The sequence below is a fragment of the Epinephelus lanceolatus genome, chromosome 3 (genome assembly GCF_041903045.1).
Source record: "Epinephelus lanceolatus isolate andai-2023 chromosome 3, ASM4190304v1, whole genome shotgun sequence".
NCBI lineage: Eukaryota > Metazoa > Chordata > Actinopteri > Perciformes > Serranidae > Epinephelus > Epinephelus lanceolatus.
In genome coordinates, this window is record NC_135736.1 from 20,083,727 (window position 1) to 20,104,660 (window position 20,934).

The following is a 20,934-nucleotide window of genomic DNA, read 5'->3' on the forward strand; positions in this document are numbered from 1 at the left end:
ATGTATTTATCTTTTTTATCTGCATTCCTATGCACGTGTCTGTTTATAGAGATTTGTCATCTCTCAACTCCAATTCCATTTTAGTGTCTCAAGTTTCTAACTGGACTGTAAACAATGACCGACACACAGAAGATTAAGTCTTGGCCTAGATATCCATTATCTGTATATGAGCTGGCTACACCAGAAATTTGATAGCATAACCTTGGGCTTTGGGAAATGGTGTTTTTGACATTTGACATTTTTTAAGACTAAACAATTATTCTTACAATAATTTTTATTGTAACTAAGTCTCAGTCTTTTCATGCAGTATCACATCAAGACCCATTTTACAAGATTCTCATTTCAACTTAAAGTCATCTTAAAACTTTAAAACATCAGCCTGACCCTTCATTTTCATCTGATGGAGCTAACGATTTAGTTTAATTACCAAATACTAGCAGGCTTCAGGTAATAAAATCTGGAAGAAAAATCTGTCATTTCAGATAAAATCTATAGTCACTGGCAAGAAATGAGAACTCTGTCTGAAATCAAGGACCCATTCATAAAAAAATCAAGAGCTTTGATGGTAAATCTGCCACTTCTGACCTGCTGCATGTATATGTTCCTAGTAGGACACTTAGGTCGGCCGACCACGGCCTGTTGGCAGTTCCTAGCACTAGGCTTAGAACTAGAGGTGACTGGGCCTTTGAGTCCATTGCGCCCAGATTGTGGAACGCCCTTCCACAGAATTTGAGAGCCGCAGCATCAGTCGATATTTTTAAGAAGCATCTTAAAACCTATCTGTATAGGCAGGCATTCTTTAACTTGTCTTAAGTGATTTAGTTTTGCAACAACTGTTTCATTTTTGTGTCTCTGTGTGTGACCTGTGACCTGTATGTTTGTATGTATGTATTCTTGTTTGTATTTTAATCCTGTGAAGCACTTTGTGAGTTCTCTCTGTGAGAAGTGCTATACAAATAAATATTACTTACTTACTTACTTCTATCATTGTGAACAACATGTGTGCATTGTGTGCCATGCAAGAATGACATTTTCGACCGGTGCAGCAATGATAACTAAAGGGGGTGTGGTTTAGCAAACAGTCAATTGACAGATTAATCGGTACTGACAGTAATTGTTAACTGCAGTTCTGCTGTCATCAGTGAAACATTTTCCACGTAGCTCAGTCCTTCATTGTTTCAAATCAACAGTGTCGAAAGAGAAGGTAGCATGGCTGTCACTAGGATTAGGCGGGTTTACCCTCCACTACAACCCGGTCTTACACACACTGTCCTTTCTCTCCCTGTCCCCCCCTCCTCGCCCTCACTTGCTGGTTACTAAATTGGGCCACTGGCCTAATTGCTATTATCGCAGCCCTGTGAGCAGGAAACAATGCGTTACAGTGAAACAAGGGGCATTCCTGCTATCCTGCTCCTCTGGCAGTGGCACTTCCATTTGGGATGAGACAGGGCGACAGGACAAGACCTGTGCGTATGTGTGTATGTGTGCATGTGTGTGATAGAGAGAGACAGTGTAGAAAAACATATAAGGGAGAGGAACAGAGGGAGGGAGGCAGAACGGATCCTGATGGAAGACAGAGGGAGAGACGGATGAGGGAGGGGACGCCTGGTATCAAAGGGCTTCTGGGTTGGGAAACATTCCTTTCCTGACATGACACAAAGTGATTAAAGTGTGCGTCTGCGTTTGTGTGTGTGTATGTGTGTGTGTGAGAAAAAGACATATGCGTGTGCACTCATGTCTTTTTGACATGACAAAAAAAGATGAAAGTTTCCTTGTGTGTGTGTGTCAAAGATTGATGTATAGACAGGGAAACGGAGCCAGACAGTGTGTGTGTGTGTGTGTGTGTGACTTGACACCAAGGCGATTAAAGATTTTGTTTTTGTGCGCTTTAACGCTTTTAAGTCCCTAATGGATAGAGACATGGGGGTGAGGGAGGGAGGGTGAGGCACAAGAGAGGGTCGGAGAGAGGGACAGTAGTGGTGGTGGTGGAGGTGGAGGTGGACGAGGGTGGAGGGGGGAGAATGAGAAGAAAAAAGAGAGAAAGAGAGAGAGAAAGCTGGAGTTGGGGTACAGGAGAGGGACATGTAGTGATAAACAGGCAGGGAAAGTTCAGGAAGGGACACAAAGATGAAAAACAAAAAGAGACGGGCGACTTGCATCAGAACATCAGATTTGATTCAGAGGGATCATGGCACCAAAAGGGCACACACACACACACACACACATTTCAAAGTGTGCTTTTGAGGATCGTTATCTTTTGTACCAGTCCCTCTGAGGAGCTGAATCTTGTTCATCATCACAACACGATATCACTTCAAACAACTTTCTCTTCCTCCCCTTCGTTCCTACACTTCTTCTTTCTTCTCCTTAGGTTGAGTCAAAGTGTCAGAAGGAGAAAACAGGAGGCACTGATGGTGAAAATGTTCAAATTATTCTAAAATAATGCATCTAAAAATAACAGTTCATGTGGGCGTCTGGGTACAGACCAATGAACTGTACAAGAGAACTTCTTGTTTTCCATTTGTATCTCTTTGCTCTCTTTCATTATTGGAATAGCTCTGAACTCGAAGGCAACAAAGCATCAAGGCTGCCCATTGCTCTGTGTATATGCGTGTGTGTGTGTGTGTGTGTGTGTGTGTGTGTGTGTGTGTGTGTGTGTGTGTGTCAAGATCAAAGCGAGGCCTGTATTAACCCCATGTGCCAGTCTGGGAAAAATCAAGCCCAGCTGGGGTCAAGGACAGTGGGAGAAGGGGGGGAACAAGTGTGAGAGAGTGTAGGAGCAAGAGAAGAGGGGGAGAATGGGAATGTGGTGGGGCTTTGAAGAGGAGAGAGGGACCAGCCGATACATTTTACAGTCTGTGCGTGTGGGTGTGTGTGTGGAGATGGTTTCAAAGATGGGAAGTCAGAGTTTTGTAGTTGTTGTTTTCTGGAGTTTGACTGTGATGTGGTTTGTTTGAGTCAAATCATTCTGTTTATTATTGTGGTTAAAAACAAAGTGTTGCTTGAAGACTGAGATGACAGTTTGAGGGATCTTACCTGAAACAGTGTGGCCGAAGGGTCGTCCAGGATTGTTTTTGGGGGGGTTGTGACTGAAAGGAAGATTTTAGCAAAAGCAAAAAGGTAGACATTAGAAAGAGGGCACATCATAGCTGCTAAAATCTACCCAGAAGTCATTAATGGTACTGGACAGTTAAACTAAGTGAATTAAGTGAAGTGAATGAGACCAATGTTTGCAGATGGACTCTTGTTAAACTGAAGCTTTTCCTGTACAATATGATCGGTTTTCATCTTCACACTAATGCAGCCATGTAACAGAGTTTTATCCACATCAACAGATGCTGTGCATGAGGAAAGCTGAATTGTTTTCATTGCTTTTCAGGAATTAATGAATTGCAAGTCGCTAGAGACACTTAAAACATTTTATATACAAATGTAAAATCAAGTCTAGATAGACCTATGTAGCCTGTATGGCGACTCTGACCACCATTCAAATTTTGACTAGTCTTTTGTCACCAAACTATGTTGTAAAATAAATCAAAAAATGGGGCAATTAGATCAAGAAAAGATGGCATACAGTGCCCTCCAAAAGTATTGGAACAGTGAGGCCAATTCCTTTATTTTTGTTGTAGACTGAAAATATTTGGGTTTGACATCAAAAGATGAATATGGGACAAGAGATCAACATTTCAGCTTTCATTTCCAGGTATTTACATCTGGATCTGATACACAACTTAGAAGATAGCACCTTTTGTACCCACCCATTTTTCATGAGAGCAAAAGTATTGGAACATGTGACTGACAGGTGTGTTTTGTTGCCCAGGTGTCTCCCAATTACATTGATTATTCAAACAATAAATAGCACTGGATGTCTGAGCTCAGTTTCAGATTGGGTACGATAGGTTTTGCCTGTGCAGACTGCATTTAGAGGTGGAACCAACATGAAAACCAGAGAGCTGTCTATGGGTGAAAAAGAAGCAATTGTGAATCTGAGAGAAGATGGACAATCAATCAGAGCCATTGCACAAACATTGGCCATAGCCAGTATAACCATTTGGAATGTCCTGAAGAAGAAAGAAACCACTGGTGTACTAAGCAACAGATGTCGAACAGGTAGACCAAGGAAGACATCAGCAGTTGATGACAGAAACATTGTGAGAGCTGTAAAGAAAGACCCTAAAACAACTGTTAGTGACATCAGCAACAACCTCCAGAGGGCAGGAGTGAAGGTATCACAATCTACTGTTCGCAGAAGACTTCATGAACAAAAGTACAGAGGCTACACCAGAAGATGCAAACCACTCATTAGCAAGAAGAATAGGAAGGCCAGGCTGGAATTTGCCAAAAGGTACAGAGATGAGCCTCAAAAATTCTGGGAAAAAAGTTTTATGGACTGATGAGACAAAGATTAACTTTTTCCAAAGTGATGGAAAGGCGAAAGTTTGGAGAAAGAAAGGATCTGCTCATGATCCCAAACATTCAAGCTCATCTGTGAAACACGGTGGAGGTAATGTCATGGCTTGGGCTTGCATGGCTTCTTCTGGGACGGGCTCTTTCATCTTCATTGATGATGTAACACATGATGGCAGCAGCAAAATGAACTCAGAAGTCTACATAAACATTTTGTCTGCTAATTTAAAGAAAGATGCAACCAAACTGATTGGGAGATCCTTCATCATGCAGCAAGATAACGACCCAAAACACACTGCCAAAACAACAAAGGAGTTCATCAGGGGCAAGAAGTGGAAGGTTTTAGACTGGCCAAGTCAGTCTCCAGACTTAAACCCAATAGAGCATGCATTTTACCTGCTGAAGAGGAGACTGAAGGGAGTAACCCCCCAAAACAAACAACAACTGAAAGAGGCTGCGGTGAAAGCCTGGAAAAGCATCACAAAAGAAGAATGCAAAAGTTTGGTGATGTCAGTGGGTCACAGGCTTGATGCAGTTATTGAAAGCAAAGGATTTGCAACTAAATATTAAGTCTCATTCACTTTAATCTATTTTAAGTTTATATGTTCCAATACTTTTGCTCACCTAAAAATTTTGTGTTCCATTACAAATAATGCTATCTTCTAAGTTGTGTATCAGATCCAGATGTAAATACCTGGAAATAAAAGCTGAAATGTTGATCTATTGTCTCATATTCATCTTTTGATGTCAAACCCAAATGTTTTCAGTCTACAACAAAAGTAAACGAATTGGACTCACTGTTCCAATACTTCTGGAGGGTGCTGTATGAATTTCTGAGGAACCATTAATGATACATTTTAAAAGATAAGTCCAGTTTAATACAAATTGGATGTGACGGTCATGATAACTTTGTGGTCACCAATTTCTTTGCTGAGATTTTAAGAACGCGGTGTCATCATTAAAAGAAAGTTGGACAAGGCAAAAAAACTTGAGTTTAAATAAACTTTCAGGTTCAGAAATTGCTTTAGATAATCGGACTGTTGCTCACAAACTCTATGATTGTTTGGCCACTCTCGTTTCTTGCCCTGTTGGAGTTCATCGGTTGCCTGGGTCCAGACCCTGGAATCCACCTACTGTACCAAGTTGACTGATTTGTCTGGCATCGTGACATGAAACAGCGGTTTCTCGGTTGAAATAAAACACAACCAATGGCAGCAGCAGGGGGACCAACAATTAGCCCACCAATGCCACAGGTGGGACTAATGCCATTATCAAGCGGTGTGCCAAAACCTATGAGAAGTAATAACAACAATGGCAAGCACTACTGATGAGATATATGCTGCTGTTGAGGCTGTTCTGAATCTATCCATTTAAACTGTAGTTTGTTTTTACTTCACTCAACTCTGCTCATAAAAGCCCAGCATAACTGTTATGTTGACATGGCTACACGTCAGTAAGGACTTAAAATTACATTGGAAAACAGGTTAGTAAATGGTAGAAAGCAGTAAGGAGGCCAGTGAGAGTGTTATCTTCTTTATATCTCACGTTCAGTCTCTCTTTCAAACTTGGTACATAGTCAGACTATTAATGTTTGAGCACTGCTTGGGCAGAGACTGACAGGATTTTGTGGCAGCACATCATTGCATCTCGACGGTAAAGGTGCTAAAATTAGCGCGTTCACCTGGTGTTGTATTTCCATCTTTGCCGATCAGAGCCGGAGCCGATGCCATTAACTACTGCAGAGTCATTTGACCCAGGTGTGAATACCCATTACAACCTTTTCCATTACATACAAAAGCCAGATGTAAGCAGGTGTTGGTGGGTTTTAGAGTGGACACAGTGTCAGACTAAGATGTACACGCAGCGTAACGAGCTGACAGATTTGTCTGACTATCAGGCAACCATTCATTGGAGAACTTTGCTGTGTTCGCAGATATCAGCGGTAATTTGATGAGCTGAGAACATCAGCGGTAATTTGATGAGCTGAGAACATCAGCTTGATTGATTAATCGACTGGCAGAAGCTTTTTACAGATACACTGGTACTAGTGTATATATTGGCCAACAAGAAACATTGGTACTTAAAATGCCAAACTAAGTTTAAGTTTATTTAGACACAGTGTAAATGAACTTAACTTAACTTAACTTAATCAAGACATGTTTGTTTAAGTCAGGCATTATCGGTACTGGGTTTAAAAATCCAGTACTGGTCAGGTTATTATCCTGGCTGATTAAAATGATGGCAAAACTTTATATAGACATTTTCAGGTAAAATACTTACTTCTGTGTAAATGCACAGAAATATGGTTTCATAACAACATCAAACCTCCACAAGATGAACTAAACTGGACTCATATACTTGCAGGTGCTGTGATTAATTAGTGGGAAAATAATGGCACTTACACAGGTAGAAACTAAGCTTTGGATCCTCCAGGTGATTCCTCACAAAATGCTTCACGGCACCAACTGGGCACAAAACAAACACAAAGCATTAATTTAAGCATGAACAAACTGATCTAGCTGCACTTTCATCAGTCACTGTGTGCAGTGTCATTCATTTTTTCAGATGGAAATTCCCTCCGATTTGTTGTTCTGCTGGTTGTCGTGTTGCTGTTGGGGCTGAGGTGGATCTAATCTCTGGAATTACAGACCTGTCTCATTATTTCTGTCTCTCTGTCACTCTGGTGTGGCTACAGTCATAAATGTGGTGAGGGAGCCGCAAGTAGCTTTAACATTGCAACCATACCTGTGGCTAGCCAGCTGAAATGAACACTCTCCACACACACGCACGCACGCATGCACGCATGCAAGCAAGCAAGCAAGCAAACACACACACACACACACACACACACACACACCTGTCTCCAAAGGCCTAAAGAAGCCTTGTAGAACGTGTCTGTCTGGAAACTGGACCCTCAGGACCACCTGGAGACACACAGTGGCAGTGGGTTATTCAGAGCGTGTGTATTTCACATAAACACATATTTTAAAAACAGGATTGTGATTACGTGTCTGTCACTTGTGCTCACTTTGGGATATCTTTCCATCTTCTCCTTCATCTGTGCTTCTCTCAGAGATTTAGTCATCAGCGGAGCCTCCTCCAGAAACTTCCTACAGAGACGAAGGAGAAAGAGACGAACGCAGTTGTAATGAAACAAGCTGTGAAATAAAACCTGTGCAATCAACAGTGGGTGAGATGAGCAGAAAATGTTTTATCCTCTACCCTTACTCGTGTGTGGCCGGGTATGCGTGTGTGCGTGACAGAGGCAGAGATGAATTGCTGTGGTCGGCTTAATTCCCCCCTTGGTAATTGCAGTCATTGACACGGTAGTAGTGTAGCCATGAGGCAGCCAGCTAAGTCAATGTAGACGGAGATTAAAGGATGTACGCGGTGAGGTCTCAATCTGACGGTGTATGGTCAATGGCTGGAGGATAAACGTCTACACAAAACAGGCTTGCTAATTGCTCCCTGTATGCCATATTTAGAAGCTTTTGTAGTGTGCGTGGTGTCTTATAAATAAGAAAATGTTTGCAAACACACACGGTGTCTCAGCAGCTGTGGTCTGCTGCAGCCACATCCAGAAAGCGCAGAGTAAACTTGTCCGCATCTGTTTCGAAGAAGCGCTCATAAATAAATAAAACTTCAAACTCATAATAAATAAAATAAAATAAAAAAAACTTCAAAACGCACGCAGTGATGTCCGGCATTCTGCCTGCCTATGGCCTCTCATCACTGCTATGGTATTCTGCAATTAAAGGTTATACATCAAAAAAACACCACAGGACCAAATGCCAAACTGCCTAATTATCTGTTAAAAACAGTGCAGCAGCACATCTGATCCAGACGTGTTTCTGCAGCAACGAGGTATTTATACTAAATATCACACACAGTCCTCTGACCCCAAGTCACCCAACCGCTTCCATTGACTTCCTTCTCCCACCTCTCGCTTTTCAGCTGGGCAAAGCGCTTGCGCACGTCATCCATCGTCACTTCAAAGAACTCGTCAGGCAGATCGCTGTGGTCCTCGGAGCGACGGGGCATTGTGTCCAGGTGGTAAATAAGAACCTCCCTCTCTACTGGCTGCAGAAAGAGCGTGAGTGAGTTGGGAAATGGATGGATGGGAAGATTAAAATGTCCACACTGATGTTTTCATCCAAAGCAGAGGTTTTTGAACTGTGAGGTGCAGAGGGAGAGACGTAAGGCAAGCATACAAAAGGGCAGATTGATGCTAGTATATGAAAAACAATGGGAGGTCATTTATTTGTTCTCAAACCTTTAATTCATCTTTACAGAATCATATTGTGTCCAAGGTTCATTTAAGGAGAGCTGATAAACTGAAACAAACAGGTTAAAGGTTAAACATCAGAAAATTCTGACTGGAAACAAATGGTTTTACCTCCAAGTACTCCTCTCCTTGATCCATGTCCTCTTCTGGCTGGTTGGCAGTGCTCTGACGCTTTGAAAGGAACAGAACATGCTGCAATTATACTCAGTCACTTGCAAAGAGATTGTTTGTCCACTACTATTTCTGAGGTAAAAAATTAACTTTTTATCACAAGCACATTGTTGTGTAATTTGCTTGCACAAAATCTACACATCTGCCAATGGAGTGTTGCCCGGGTCCAGACTTTTGAATCTGCACACGCCGAGTTTGAATTGAGTGATTCATCGCAACATGTAATGACAGATGAAGTTCCACTGGCAGAAATAACGCTACAGACAAGATAGACGCTGCTATTGAGGCTGTTTTAAATTGACATGTCTTCTTAATATCACCTGACAATAAAGTTTATATTTATTTCGCTTCAGGTGGGAATCAGCAGAGGATCTACGATACAATATTATCACGATACTTAAGTCACAAAACAATGTTATTGTGATTTCAGTGTATCAGTGTGGATTTAAGAAGACCACAGATTTAGGCAAATACGGTCTTTAGTGAAAATAGAATCCCCCCCTCCCATTTAAATTGGAAAAGTGGATACAGTGTCAGACTGAAGATGGAAACAGAGTTAACAATTCTGTCTGATATCAGGCAAAATGGGGGACACAAAAATTACTAGTACAAGGTAGAATCACAAGTCAGTCTTTAGACACTTTGCTTAACTAAAGACTGATGTCTATTTCCCTGGTTTTGTGTTAAGATAGGCGGATACAATTTCAGAGTTTAAAAAAACTCCCTACGTTGCAGAACCAATAGTAAATCCGCAGGGCGGTCCTTCGGTGACTCGCTGATCTCTTGTGCTCGTAAACATAGTCCGACTCCGTTAAAAGTTTTAAACAAAGTCGCTGTAAGTGCTTCATTTCCACAATCTTGTGGACTGAGCAGACGTTTGATAAAACGGAGTTAAATCTCTCGGCGTACATTTTCAAGCTCTCTGTGTGTTTGTTTCCTTGCTGATGAGAAAAGGGGGAGCGCACATTTCCGGGAGGGCGTGTCTTTTTCAAAGATGCAAGAGGCGCTGCTTTGTTGCCGGCCATTTTCTCCGGTGTGTTAAACACACTTTAGAAAGGAGTGTCCCCAGACTATCAGAAGGCGGAGATCTCTGATTGTCTGGTGGCGAGACTAAGTACAAGGTGACTTTAAAAGTAGTAAGAAAACATGATATGGTCCTGCTAGCCTGATAGAGTTAAAAGATATAGTTCTTCTGCCTCTTTACTAGTAGGCTGTGATGCACAAGGAGAATACCACAAACAACACTGTTACAACAGTAACAGTAACACCGTTGTGTAGCTTTTAATCATATCACTTTTAAGCCAACTAAGACAAGAAGTCCTTGAATTTCTCAGAAAATTGAAACAATCCATGATAACCGGGCGAAGTGTACCTGTGGAATGAACGTTTTGTGTTCTAATAATCTCAAAATGCAAACTGTGTTTATGATTTTTTAATTTGGATAAGAGAAAAAGATTTAATAATCCTACAAAAAAAAATATGTCTCACCTTAGTGCTGGAACCGTGGCTGGATTTTGCTTTTTTGGCTTTGGGTGATTCTACTGCAGCAGTTAGAGCTGACAGAGATGAGGATGATGAAGATGAAGATACTGAGCGTCCAGCTGCACCTCCACAGGGACCTCCAAGGCGCTGACCGCCTCCAGAGAAGGGAACGAAAGGAGCCGAGGGTGCAGAGGAGGAGGAGGATGAAGATGATGGGTTAGAGTTCAGTCCTGATGGCCCTGCTTCCTCGCCATCCCCCTCGGGAACTCCTCTCTCAACAGGAGGAATCTTTGGCCAAACTGCATCCTGGGAGTTTGGAACCTCTTCCTGTTGAACTGGAAGTGTGCTGCTTGTGGCAGAGGCGGGCGCTGAAGCAGGGCTGGCGTCAGGTGGCATATGTGGGCTTGAATTTTTAATTGGCACCTCTGTTGTCGACGTCTCCGGATGTGACGGAGCAGGAGCAGGCTGAGGTGATGGGGTAGGCGTGGTTTCCTTGGCAACAGGTGTGGTTGGCATAGCAGTTGTTTCAGTGGCTTTCCCGCCATCTTCCTCTCCCTGTGCTTTGTTCTTTTTGAGTAAAAACCTTCAACAGAAATGGAAACAATAATAAAGTCTCAGGTTTACATGGTTTTATTTACAGTATGCTGTTTGTGCATGAGCAGCCTACCTGACAATGGCACTTCCTCCGGTCAGACCCAGAGACTTCAGGGTGGTCTTCTTCAGTGCTTCTTCGCCACTCACCTACACATACACACATGCACAGCATTGGTATCATAAAAGTCACTTTATTTGTTGACAAAAACTTAGAGTTAAAGGAACATTGCATACCTCGTCCCTCATGTAAACACACACAGGAGTGGATTCTGACTCCGCCACACTGGAATCCGGTGGTGACGATAAGAAAAACAGAGATAAAAATTATAGCCCACAGACTTTTATTTGCTTTAATGGTGACAAAACACAACCCAGAAGTGACTTTCCCTTGTTCAGGGAAATCAGCCCTGTGATTTTACAATAAAACCTCATGCTATGCGGTGGCATGCTGTCTGCATGTGTAAACCATGTGTGCGCAATCCCGTGTAGGAACTAATTGAACCATAAATGTTTTACTATTGTTCTCCTCAATTCTGAAAATCAAAGCTTTCCTCTCTGCCTCACAACGTTCACAGAGCTTTAACTCTGATGTGGAGCTAATATTCATTTCATGGAAGCGTAACTTCCCTGGAAAAGGATCAGGATCTGGAGTGATGTCATTTAATAGAGATGAGATGAGGGCTGGACGGATGCACGAGCACCTGGGACCGCACAGCTGGAACTACTGAGTAACAGCTGCGTGTGTGTGTGTGTGTGTGTGTGTGTGTGTGTTTGAGTGAGTGGTGGTGATGTGTGGGAAAGTTTAAACTTTGGTAGATGAGTGGTGAGAAGGAGGGATGTTATTTAACACAGCGCTGGTCTGTGCTCATTCCTACACAATGATCACCTTCACTTTCCAGCCGAGTAGAAAGTTAAGACAAACACAAACATCTTTGAGGTTTATGTTTGTGAGGATGATCTCTAGCACCTTACTAGGGCTGCATGGAATAAGCATATCACACAATATGACAAATACAAGAAAAAGAAAAACACATAAAATATTCAAACTGATTTTCAAATCAAAAAAATGTCTTCTTGTTATGCATTACCTGTGGCCAGACTCTTATGTTAACAAAAACTCAATATTGTTAATTTTTATCTTATTTTTTAATAGATTTTGTTTTTTTTAAATTGCAGCTTGCTAAGCAGTATTCATTTGGAAAACTTAATTAATCAATTAATATGGACAAAACAATGACATTATATTATCACTATACAATTGATCTAAAAGTCTATAAACTATAATTTTGCATTACAAGGTGGGAGAATATATTTCGGGCACCCCTATTTCTGGAAATAACAGTCCCAATAATTTTTTCCTTAGACAATGTCAGTTGACTTATAGTTGGAGCACTTGGCTCTGCACAAAACTCTACTGTTTGAGTCATCAGCAAAAAAGATTAACAGCTGTGGTATAAAATGTGGGTTGGACGTACAAGTTGGACGTACAAGCCAATGTACACAGGGCCATGTGATGAGAAGTTAACTATGACTCCAAAGCTGCATCCAATCATAGAGCTTAAAATTCTGTTATGTGCGTCAGTAACAGCAAAAGAAACAACCAGGAGGTCAACTTAATTCACTTCTGGTTTAACTTAAGATGAATTCAGAAATTATGGCACTTTGTTATTTTGCCAACTGCAACTAAGAAGTCAAGAATTCAAGAGTTTTTGTGCAACTAAGAAGTGTTTTGAATTCACGGCTGACTGCCAAGCTGAACTGATGGACAATGTAAGTTGAAATACTTAAAACTAATAGCCAAAACAGGAGAGTACTGGATTTCTATTAAACAGATACTCTGCCAATTTTCAAACAGCATTCTATCACAACAGTGTGGACAGTATGTGTTAATGAACTGTGGTAAACTTCCCTCCATCTTACCAGCGCTCAGATCTCCCTGCTCACCTCTCTGGCTCAAGGGCTATTACTCAAACTACAGATTGTACTTCCGCATCTTTGTATGTCTGGCACCATGGACACAAAGTGCATAGAAGCAGTTGTCGGTTATTTTAACTCTTGAGCAGAAGCGAATGCCACAGCCCTTTTTCTCAGGTTCCTCTGGTCATGTCATGTGGCACCAATTATTATTTTTATGCAAGTATTATTTATGCAAGTATTTGCATCTTTCCGCTACATAAACAGCCCAATTTTATGGAAAGACCACGGTTCCAGAGGTGAAGTACTTCTTTAAGTAGTACTGAGGATACTGTTTAAAGATGGGAGTGGATTCTGACTCCGACACACTAGTCCTAAACCATAAAACAAAGTCTTAGCCCTCAGAGAGCCCTGAGAAGAAGTTAGAAACAGAAAAATGTTCTGGTCCTCACAAAGACAGATGCATAAGAGCACACATACACACAAACTTTTGCACATGTGTACATGTTCATACACACACCTGATCTGGGGAAAATGTGTGAGCAGTTCCCACAGAGTCTGTCCACAGGAGAAGGAACCCTGGAGCCGAGAGCCGTCCTCCATCTGCAGCGCAATCCGCACCTGAGGGATACGAAACCACAGTCACACACACACACACACACACACACACACACACACACACTGTAGTTTGAATGTACGTCAGAGACCACAAACACACTTAAAGCATTAACCACTGTTTAAGCTCAGAGTAGATACAGTATGCAGGCACTATAGACAGTTGTGAGATCAATTTAAAGGATCACTGAGGGTTTGTTTTGCATTTATTATGACAAGAGCTCATAACAAATGACCCTTATCTCTCAGATTTTTTTTTCCATTAGGCTTTTTTCTAATGAAAAACTGTATCGATTTTCATTAAGACCTTATTCACCTGAAACAATTTTTAAAAAGGTAAATCACAAAGAAACAAAGTGAGCTCTACAAACACTGAACAAGCAAATTAAACACTTTTGTCCCACTGAATTTTGTCTCTATTTAATCATTTTACATGCCGTCAAACGCTATAAACTACAAACATTAAAAAACAGACGATGCAAAACGCATCTTAGCCTTTCACTCTGTAGGAATGTGTGACAAAACATTACCTTAAATGCAGAAAAGAAACTCATTTTATTAAGCATAAAAGTCTCCCTAGGTGGCCATTTGTACATTTTTGGCTCGATAGTCTTGAGTCGTTTTGCAGGAAGAAAATTCTTTGATAATCGAACTTGATTAAGCTGCACATGTGGGCCTACCTCAGTCTGGAAATGAGTAACACCAGGCATCAGTGCGAGTCTCTGTTGTTCTTTCTCTCTCTCTGAGTCACTCTACGAGTTGTTTATGTTTACTCAACAACCATGTTGTCCAGCACAGAAAGCACGCTGCACTCACCATCAGCACACCGGGAGAGATGAAAAGAGCTCTTTGGCTGTCAACAGACAAACACGAAACTCTCTCACACACCAGTCTGGCTGAGGTAAATGTTGGGAGAGCCTGTTGTGTGTCTGTGTGGTACGAGACTGAATGTGTGTGAGTATATAAAATCTGTGAGGTATCAACAGTCAACCATCCATCAAATGAACAAGAACAACAGATCAAACCCAGCCGTGATTTTACTGCTTAGATTATGATGCCATGATGTCATAGGAAACTACAGCTCAGCTACACAAAGTGTTTTTTTTGGACACCAGATCGAATCAGAGTGAGCGCACAAACACAGGCGGAGAATTTATGAACTTCCAGGTACTCACAATAAAAACCCACATATCCAGCTGACACAAATACCAAAATGATACGGCAATACAAGGCCACACATCATCTGGGATTTTTCCCCAAAAGTAATTATGGGTGGGGGACAAATAATCAATATCTTAATATGGTTTTCATGTGATACAATACTAATGCTTTGGCACAGTATTACCATCCTTTTCTTATGTTTCGGGGGAATCACCTGTATTGAGATACTCAGCCCTAATCATCATACTGTGATAAAATGGTTTGCAAAAATGATGTGAATCATGTGCTATGGCCTTCACATTCACCAGATCTCAACCCATGTAAAACACCAAAACACAAGGAGATTTCGCCAACACTTCAGACAGCACTCTCCATCACCACCGTCATCATCACAACACCAAATGAGGGAATATCTTTTGGAGGAATGCTGTTCATCCTCCCCGTAGCGTTCACAGACTTTAAGAGTCTACAGCAAGCACCACTGAAGCTGTTCTGGTGGAACAACACCTCACAGGGACACTTTGTTGGTCCAAGCTACATTGCAGTTAACTAATACAATATTTTGAGTGTATTTGACTGTCCTACCTGAGTTACGTTAACAATAATACTAACAATAATTTTAATATCATTGCTCAAAAACAAAAAAACATCAACATATGAATAACGAAAGACTCTAGATTCTAAAATGTTTTGATGTTTGGTTCAGTCACTATCATCCAGTTGTTCCTACACACACAGATGCCAAAGGTTATATGACTAGAGATGCAACACTATGACAATTACATACTATGATTAAAGTGACCAAATGATGATGATTATCAGTATTATCATGGTATTATTAAAATGTGCTGATATACAGATTGAAATCATTTCAAAAGTTCTATATTGAAAACCATATAAAAACCATATCAAATGCAATAAAACTAATTTGTCACTAATACACACTATTGTCGCGTTGAATTCAGACAAGGATTTTTTTAAAATGTTGCCCTCTTTCCCAGCGTTTTTCTTTCTTCAAGCTCTACGGACAAGTTTCCATTAGCACTCTTATAAAAACCAAAACCACGACACACTTCAGACTTAGTTTCCTTTGAAGGATAGACGCTGATGTTAGATGGTATTTACTGTGAGTTGCATAGTAGCATGGTAATAAAACAAGCAAAAATAGTCAAAAAACACGCACATCCCAAGGTCCATTTGGACTGAGTGCTAGATGCATATATATTAAAGTCATGAAAAAAGAAAACTCTCTGTCTATTCATGTAACAGCAGTTTGAGAAAGAGCCTTGTGCTCGAAACGTCACAGCACAAATAAAAAAGCCTTCAATGGGAGCTGAGACTTGGTGTGCGGTATATTTTTTCCTTTTAGCGTGGTAATAAAACACAGCTTTAAGTTTTGCTTGACTCCTGTCCACCCTTCAGCACCCTGACGAAGACCTTAGAGTCATAACTGGTCTGTGTTTTAATGTTACATTAAAGCAGCCATGTTTGAAAAAAAGGCTTTTTAACTTAATTCAAATGCATTCATTCCTGCTCCACGCATGAGTGCCTTAAGTTAATTTTTTCTTCCTATGTGCTGATCTGTTTCTTCAAGAGCACCTGTGGGGTTTTTTGAGTATGATAAAGACAGTCCTCGAGCACACTACCACCTCGTTCCCCGCAGCTTTAATGATCGGAAATTTAAAAGGGCAATACTAACTGTTGGGATTTTTACTGTAACATGAAACTGGTAACTGTTTCATTCCTAGTATATATGTAAATGCATTCATGTGGAGTTGGGATATGCATTGACTGGGAATTCTCTGCCAATAACATTAACATTTGCTGCACCATGAACGTCATACAAAACAACTGAAAAATATTGAAGATATTCCAGATATCAAACACAATGATCAATTTATTGTGTTTCTGTTTATGTTCATAATTTTGGAAATACAAACATATGAAATGTACATTGCACATGTTTTAATATATCTATTTATGAGAAGTTCTGTTTTACTGAGCCAGACCTGAGAATCAAGCTACTACTATATACTAGTGCACTGGTGATGCTGACCAGCAGACGATCACCATAATGTGACCTTGCATATTGTAGTTACACACTTACAGACACACACTGATGACTGCTATTGTGTCTTTATTATGTGGTCAGCAACCACAGTTTAACACTGCTGTTAAATAGCAGTGTAACACACACTCTGTCTCCATCTCTCTCTCACATACACACACATTTGCACTTCATTTAAACTAACCTGGCTATCGGCTACAGCCTGTTTCCTTGTACTTGTCACCATTTCCAGTTTGGCATTGTTGGGCAAATTGGCAAACCTCCATGGCAGCGTAAGGTCAACAGCACTCCTCTGAAACCTGTCAAGTTGATAAAGAGGAGACAATCAAATCTTTCCTGTGTAATCATAAAAATAATAAAGAGCATTAATAAATCTGACAACATGTCAGTCGTCTAGAGCTGCTGGTTTCTTCTGTCATTACAAATAAGACAAGAAAATAATATCATCCCTAAATGCATTTAAAGTAACAACTGTCACCTTGTTTTTACAATTTGTCCAATTGAAGGCAGCTTTACAGATTAAATCCTGTGTTTTATGTCATCCATGCAATTATGCGTATATAAAAAATAACATCAAAGTCCCAATGCAATTAAGCTGAATGACCCCTGCTGCTTATAATAACAATTTAACAACAGATTTAATAGCCATGGCAGCCATGTCAGTTCACACAATACTGTTCACTAACGTCACAATTAACTTCCCAGACTCGATTAAGTACACACATAAAGTTTAATTGTGTGTCGAGCTGTATCTGAGTGCAGTCTGGGCTCAGGGCTTCAACTGCTAATAAACTTACAGGCCAGGAATTCAAAGCTAACATTAATTTAGCCTTGATGTCAGCACTTTGAGAGCTACATCAACCAACTCATACTCACTTCAGTCCGTGGTCGTCGGGGTTAAATCCATGCTTTTTGCAGACATCCTCCAGCACCTAAAGATGACAAATATAAACCGAGTAAGACAGCTGCCACCTAATTAGCAAAATCATTTCACTTCATCCGCACGAAATCAGAAACTGATCTGTCACCGGCTAACTGCTGTTAGCCAAACAAGCTAACAGGAGGAAAACAGTTTGCTCCGGTTTGGACACAAAGAAACAAAATTAAACGACCCTTCCGGGTCAGAAAACACGAAATGTCCTTAAAAACACAAGTTACCTGTAATAACGGTGTGTTTGCAGACACCTTAACTGTCTGTCTTCTCCCATTAGGAGTGAGAACCGTCACAGCTGTACCAGTGGCTGCCATTGTGTGCCGTGACGTCACGGTGTTTGTTTGAATAAAACTTTATTGACATATATGAAGTTGGGTTTAAAGGGTCCATTTACCCAGCTAAAGAGCTTTTTTTAAGGGAAGTGAGTGGGATTTTTGGTGCTCACATCGCTGAAATTTAAAGAATAAAAATAAATAAATAAAAATCACAGTTTTCCTTTTTGAGTATGGAAAATATGAAACAATGTCATGATTATTTTAACAAAACAATAGGCTACTTATGACAGCTGATTCTGAAAAATATTTCAAATGAAATAAAATTTACATAAGACATGCATGTAGATGATACTAATTTTAAAAGCATGACGACAATGATAAGTGATCAACTGTTTTTGTATCAGTGTGGGTTTCGATGTATTACATTCAAGGATATGATGCATCCATACAGCACAGGGGTAATGCAGGGTATGACAGGCCTTTCTAACAAACTAGAGAAGGCAAAAGTGTGCATACAAAAAACCCAAATTGTGGCTCAAATCCATGCAGGTATGCCAGTTTCGGAGCTCTGTTGGTGTGCATGCTGGCTTGCTTACTGGGAAGTGTAAATGGAGTTGAACCATTTGTTAATGATACTAATTACACCTGTGCTTTTCCTGCTGTAACAAGTCAAAACATCTGTCATGAAAAAGGTCCAAGCCTTCATCCACAGGGCACTAGGGGTCAATAAATAGTTTCATAAGTATCAAAGATATGTAATTCATATGATGTGTCTTTTGCACTCACCAGATCTCAACCCAGTTGACCATGGGAGAATTTGGAGCAAATTGTTAGACAGGGTGCTTCACCATAATCATCAAAACATCACATGAGGCAATGTCTTACACCTGCATGAAAACATAAAGGCGGTTGAAAAGGCAGTGTGAAGTGCCTGTGTACAGGAAGTAGTGTCTTTTTATGTTTATTTTTTTAGTTATCTCTTATGTAATCAAGCAACATTTTAAATGATGTTGTGTTTTGCTTATGGTGCTCTGTTATGTGCAAAACATGAGTGGCTGATGTGCAATACTGTTATGTGTAGTATTTTTTTTTTGAATGCTTTTCATTTCCTTGGGACTATTATTGTTAGGCATCAATACTTGTGAAGCTCCTGAGTCTAAAACAAATTTCCCCAGAGGGACAAGAAAGTATATTGTATTGCATCGTATCGTATTGCAAAGTATCGTATCGCATCACATCGTATTGTATCACATCGTATCGTAATGTAACGCAACGTATCCTATTCTATCCTATCCTATCGTATTGTACGATACGAAAACATCCTATCGTATTGTATCATATCATATTGTATCGTACTGCATCATACCGAATCTTATCATATCATATCGTATCATATCATATCATATCATATCATATCATATCATATCATATCATATAAATCTACAGTAGCTATCCAAATTTTTGAATTTTATTAAAAATGTCAATAAACCTCATGAAGTTAAATCAATTTCTTTCTTCCATTCCATTTTTTTTAGTAAAAACAGAGTTAGTCTCATAAATATGCCTGCACATCCATTTTATTTTGAAAATAAAAGTCCTTTTTGAGTCTGAAATGTTAAAGCAAATGATTCCGTATCTGTTAAACAAATGAACGCTGACATTTTGTAAATTGGTTAAATCTCAAATAAAGCTCCCAATCTGTAAACAAAACAAAATTAAAATCATTATCCAATTAAAAAAAATAAATCACAAAACAGAACCAACTAACTTCCAGACTATCAGTTTGGACAAACAAGCCCACTTTAACTGCAGTGGCCCCTATAACAGAAGAAGATAGATGCTGTCCGTAAACTGGCAACAACACATCCAATCTGTTCCCCATATGGACGACTGCATACACACAGCATATACCATGTGCAGTTTGACAGACGACCTGTACCGACATGAAGAGAATCAAGGCCATTTTCTCCCAGCAAGAATCAAATTGGATCAAAGCTGGAATCAGACCGGACAGACAACACGACACATGGTGCCAACAGCTGGAGAGGTGCGAGGTCAGAGCTTCAGACGGCATGCAACTGACTGACTGACCACTTCAGCAACATTTAGAGTCAGAGTCCACCTGGAAAACAGAGAGAGGGAGAGGTGAATACAGTTCTCAGTTCTGAGGGGAAATTGCCACCGTCTGAATAAACAAACAAACAATCAGTTTCCTTCCTCGCACAGCAGGCAAGAAACTTCAAAACTGCCTGGATGGAGTGCAAACGCACATGAAGGCATCTGTGTCCTCACACAACATTTTCACCATGAAAAGTCTTTTATCACTGATTAATGAATGGCAAACAAATCCACTTGTTAAAAACAGGATTTCCCCTCTTGTAAAACACTCAAAGCTATCAAAGTCTGAAAACAAAACTTTAATGGCAGTGTGTTGCTGAATGTCAAACTTTAAGATGGATGCGCTGGGCCTGGTTTTAATACTGGTTTTAACAGTTTCACTGGAAGGAAACAAACAGACAGCTTTTGTGACTGGAATCAGCACACAACGTGTTGCAATTGGGATGGATTTTAAAGGGACTATGAGTAAACAAACTGCTTTGGATAAGGGTGAGGTAAAGAAAAGTAGAAGCTGGAAATATTTTAACAAACTGCTGTGGGCACATTTCAACTATCGAGATGCCTCAGCCACTTTGAGTTGAGACCAGAAAAGCCTTTCCTCACATTACCAACGCAAATGAGTCCTTTACATTGTTACTGTGAGGAAAGGCTTCACTACTGGCTAAGTGGTGAATGGTAGCTGGAGAAAGGAAACCACTGAAGCCAGGGCCAGACTTCAGAATTCATTTTTGGAGTGAAAGCTATGATTCATGGCATTCAGAGCTGGCAGTTTGATGAACTGCTCTGAACGCTCAATGGGCTAAACACACACAAAAAAATCTTTTATTCAACTCATTCATAATAGTTATTTTTTGTATTATTGTTTGTTAAATGCATTCGTGTGTAACAGCTGGTGAAATGAATATGGGCA

At 40.4% G+C, this 20,934-nt stretch overlaps 1 protein-coding gene across 2 annotated transcripts in view; it reads right to left on the reverse strand.

Moving 5' to 3' along the window:
- aspscr1 (ASPSCR1 tether for SLC2A4, UBX domain containing) overlaps positions 1–17,968 on the reverse strand; it is a 28,615-nt gene extending 10,647 nt beyond the window's left edge. For both annotated transcript variants that reach the window (XM_033624839.2, XM_033624838.2), the window contains exons 1-13: positions 17,856–17,968; positions 17,574–17,629; positions 16,882–16,996; positions 13,374–13,474; positions 11,174–11,222; positions 11,013–11,086; positions 10,352–10,928; positions 8,804–8,863; positions 8,348–8,487; positions 7,436–7,517; positions 7,265–7,331; positions 6,810–6,872; positions 3,037–3,089 (exon numbers count right to left, since the gene is read on the reverse strand). In XM_033624839.2, the coding sequence (XP_033480730.2) occupies positions 3,037–3,089; positions 6,810–6,872; positions 7,265–7,331; positions 7,436–7,517; positions 8,348–8,487; positions 8,804–8,863; positions 10,352–10,928; positions 11,013–11,086; positions 11,174–11,222; positions 13,374–13,474; positions 16,882–16,996; positions 17,574–17,629; positions 17,856–17,945 (1,527 nt within the window). In that variant the 5' untranslated portion in view covers positions 17,946–17,968. The remainder of the gene's footprint in view (positions 1–3,036; positions 3,090–6,809; positions 6,873–7,264; positions 7,332–7,435; positions 7,518–8,347; positions 8,488–8,803; positions 8,864–10,351; positions 10,929–11,012; positions 11,087–11,173; positions 11,223–13,373; positions 13,475–16,881; positions 16,997–17,573; positions 17,630–17,855) is intronic.
- Between the last annotated feature and the right edge of the window lie 2,966 nt (positions 17,969–20,934).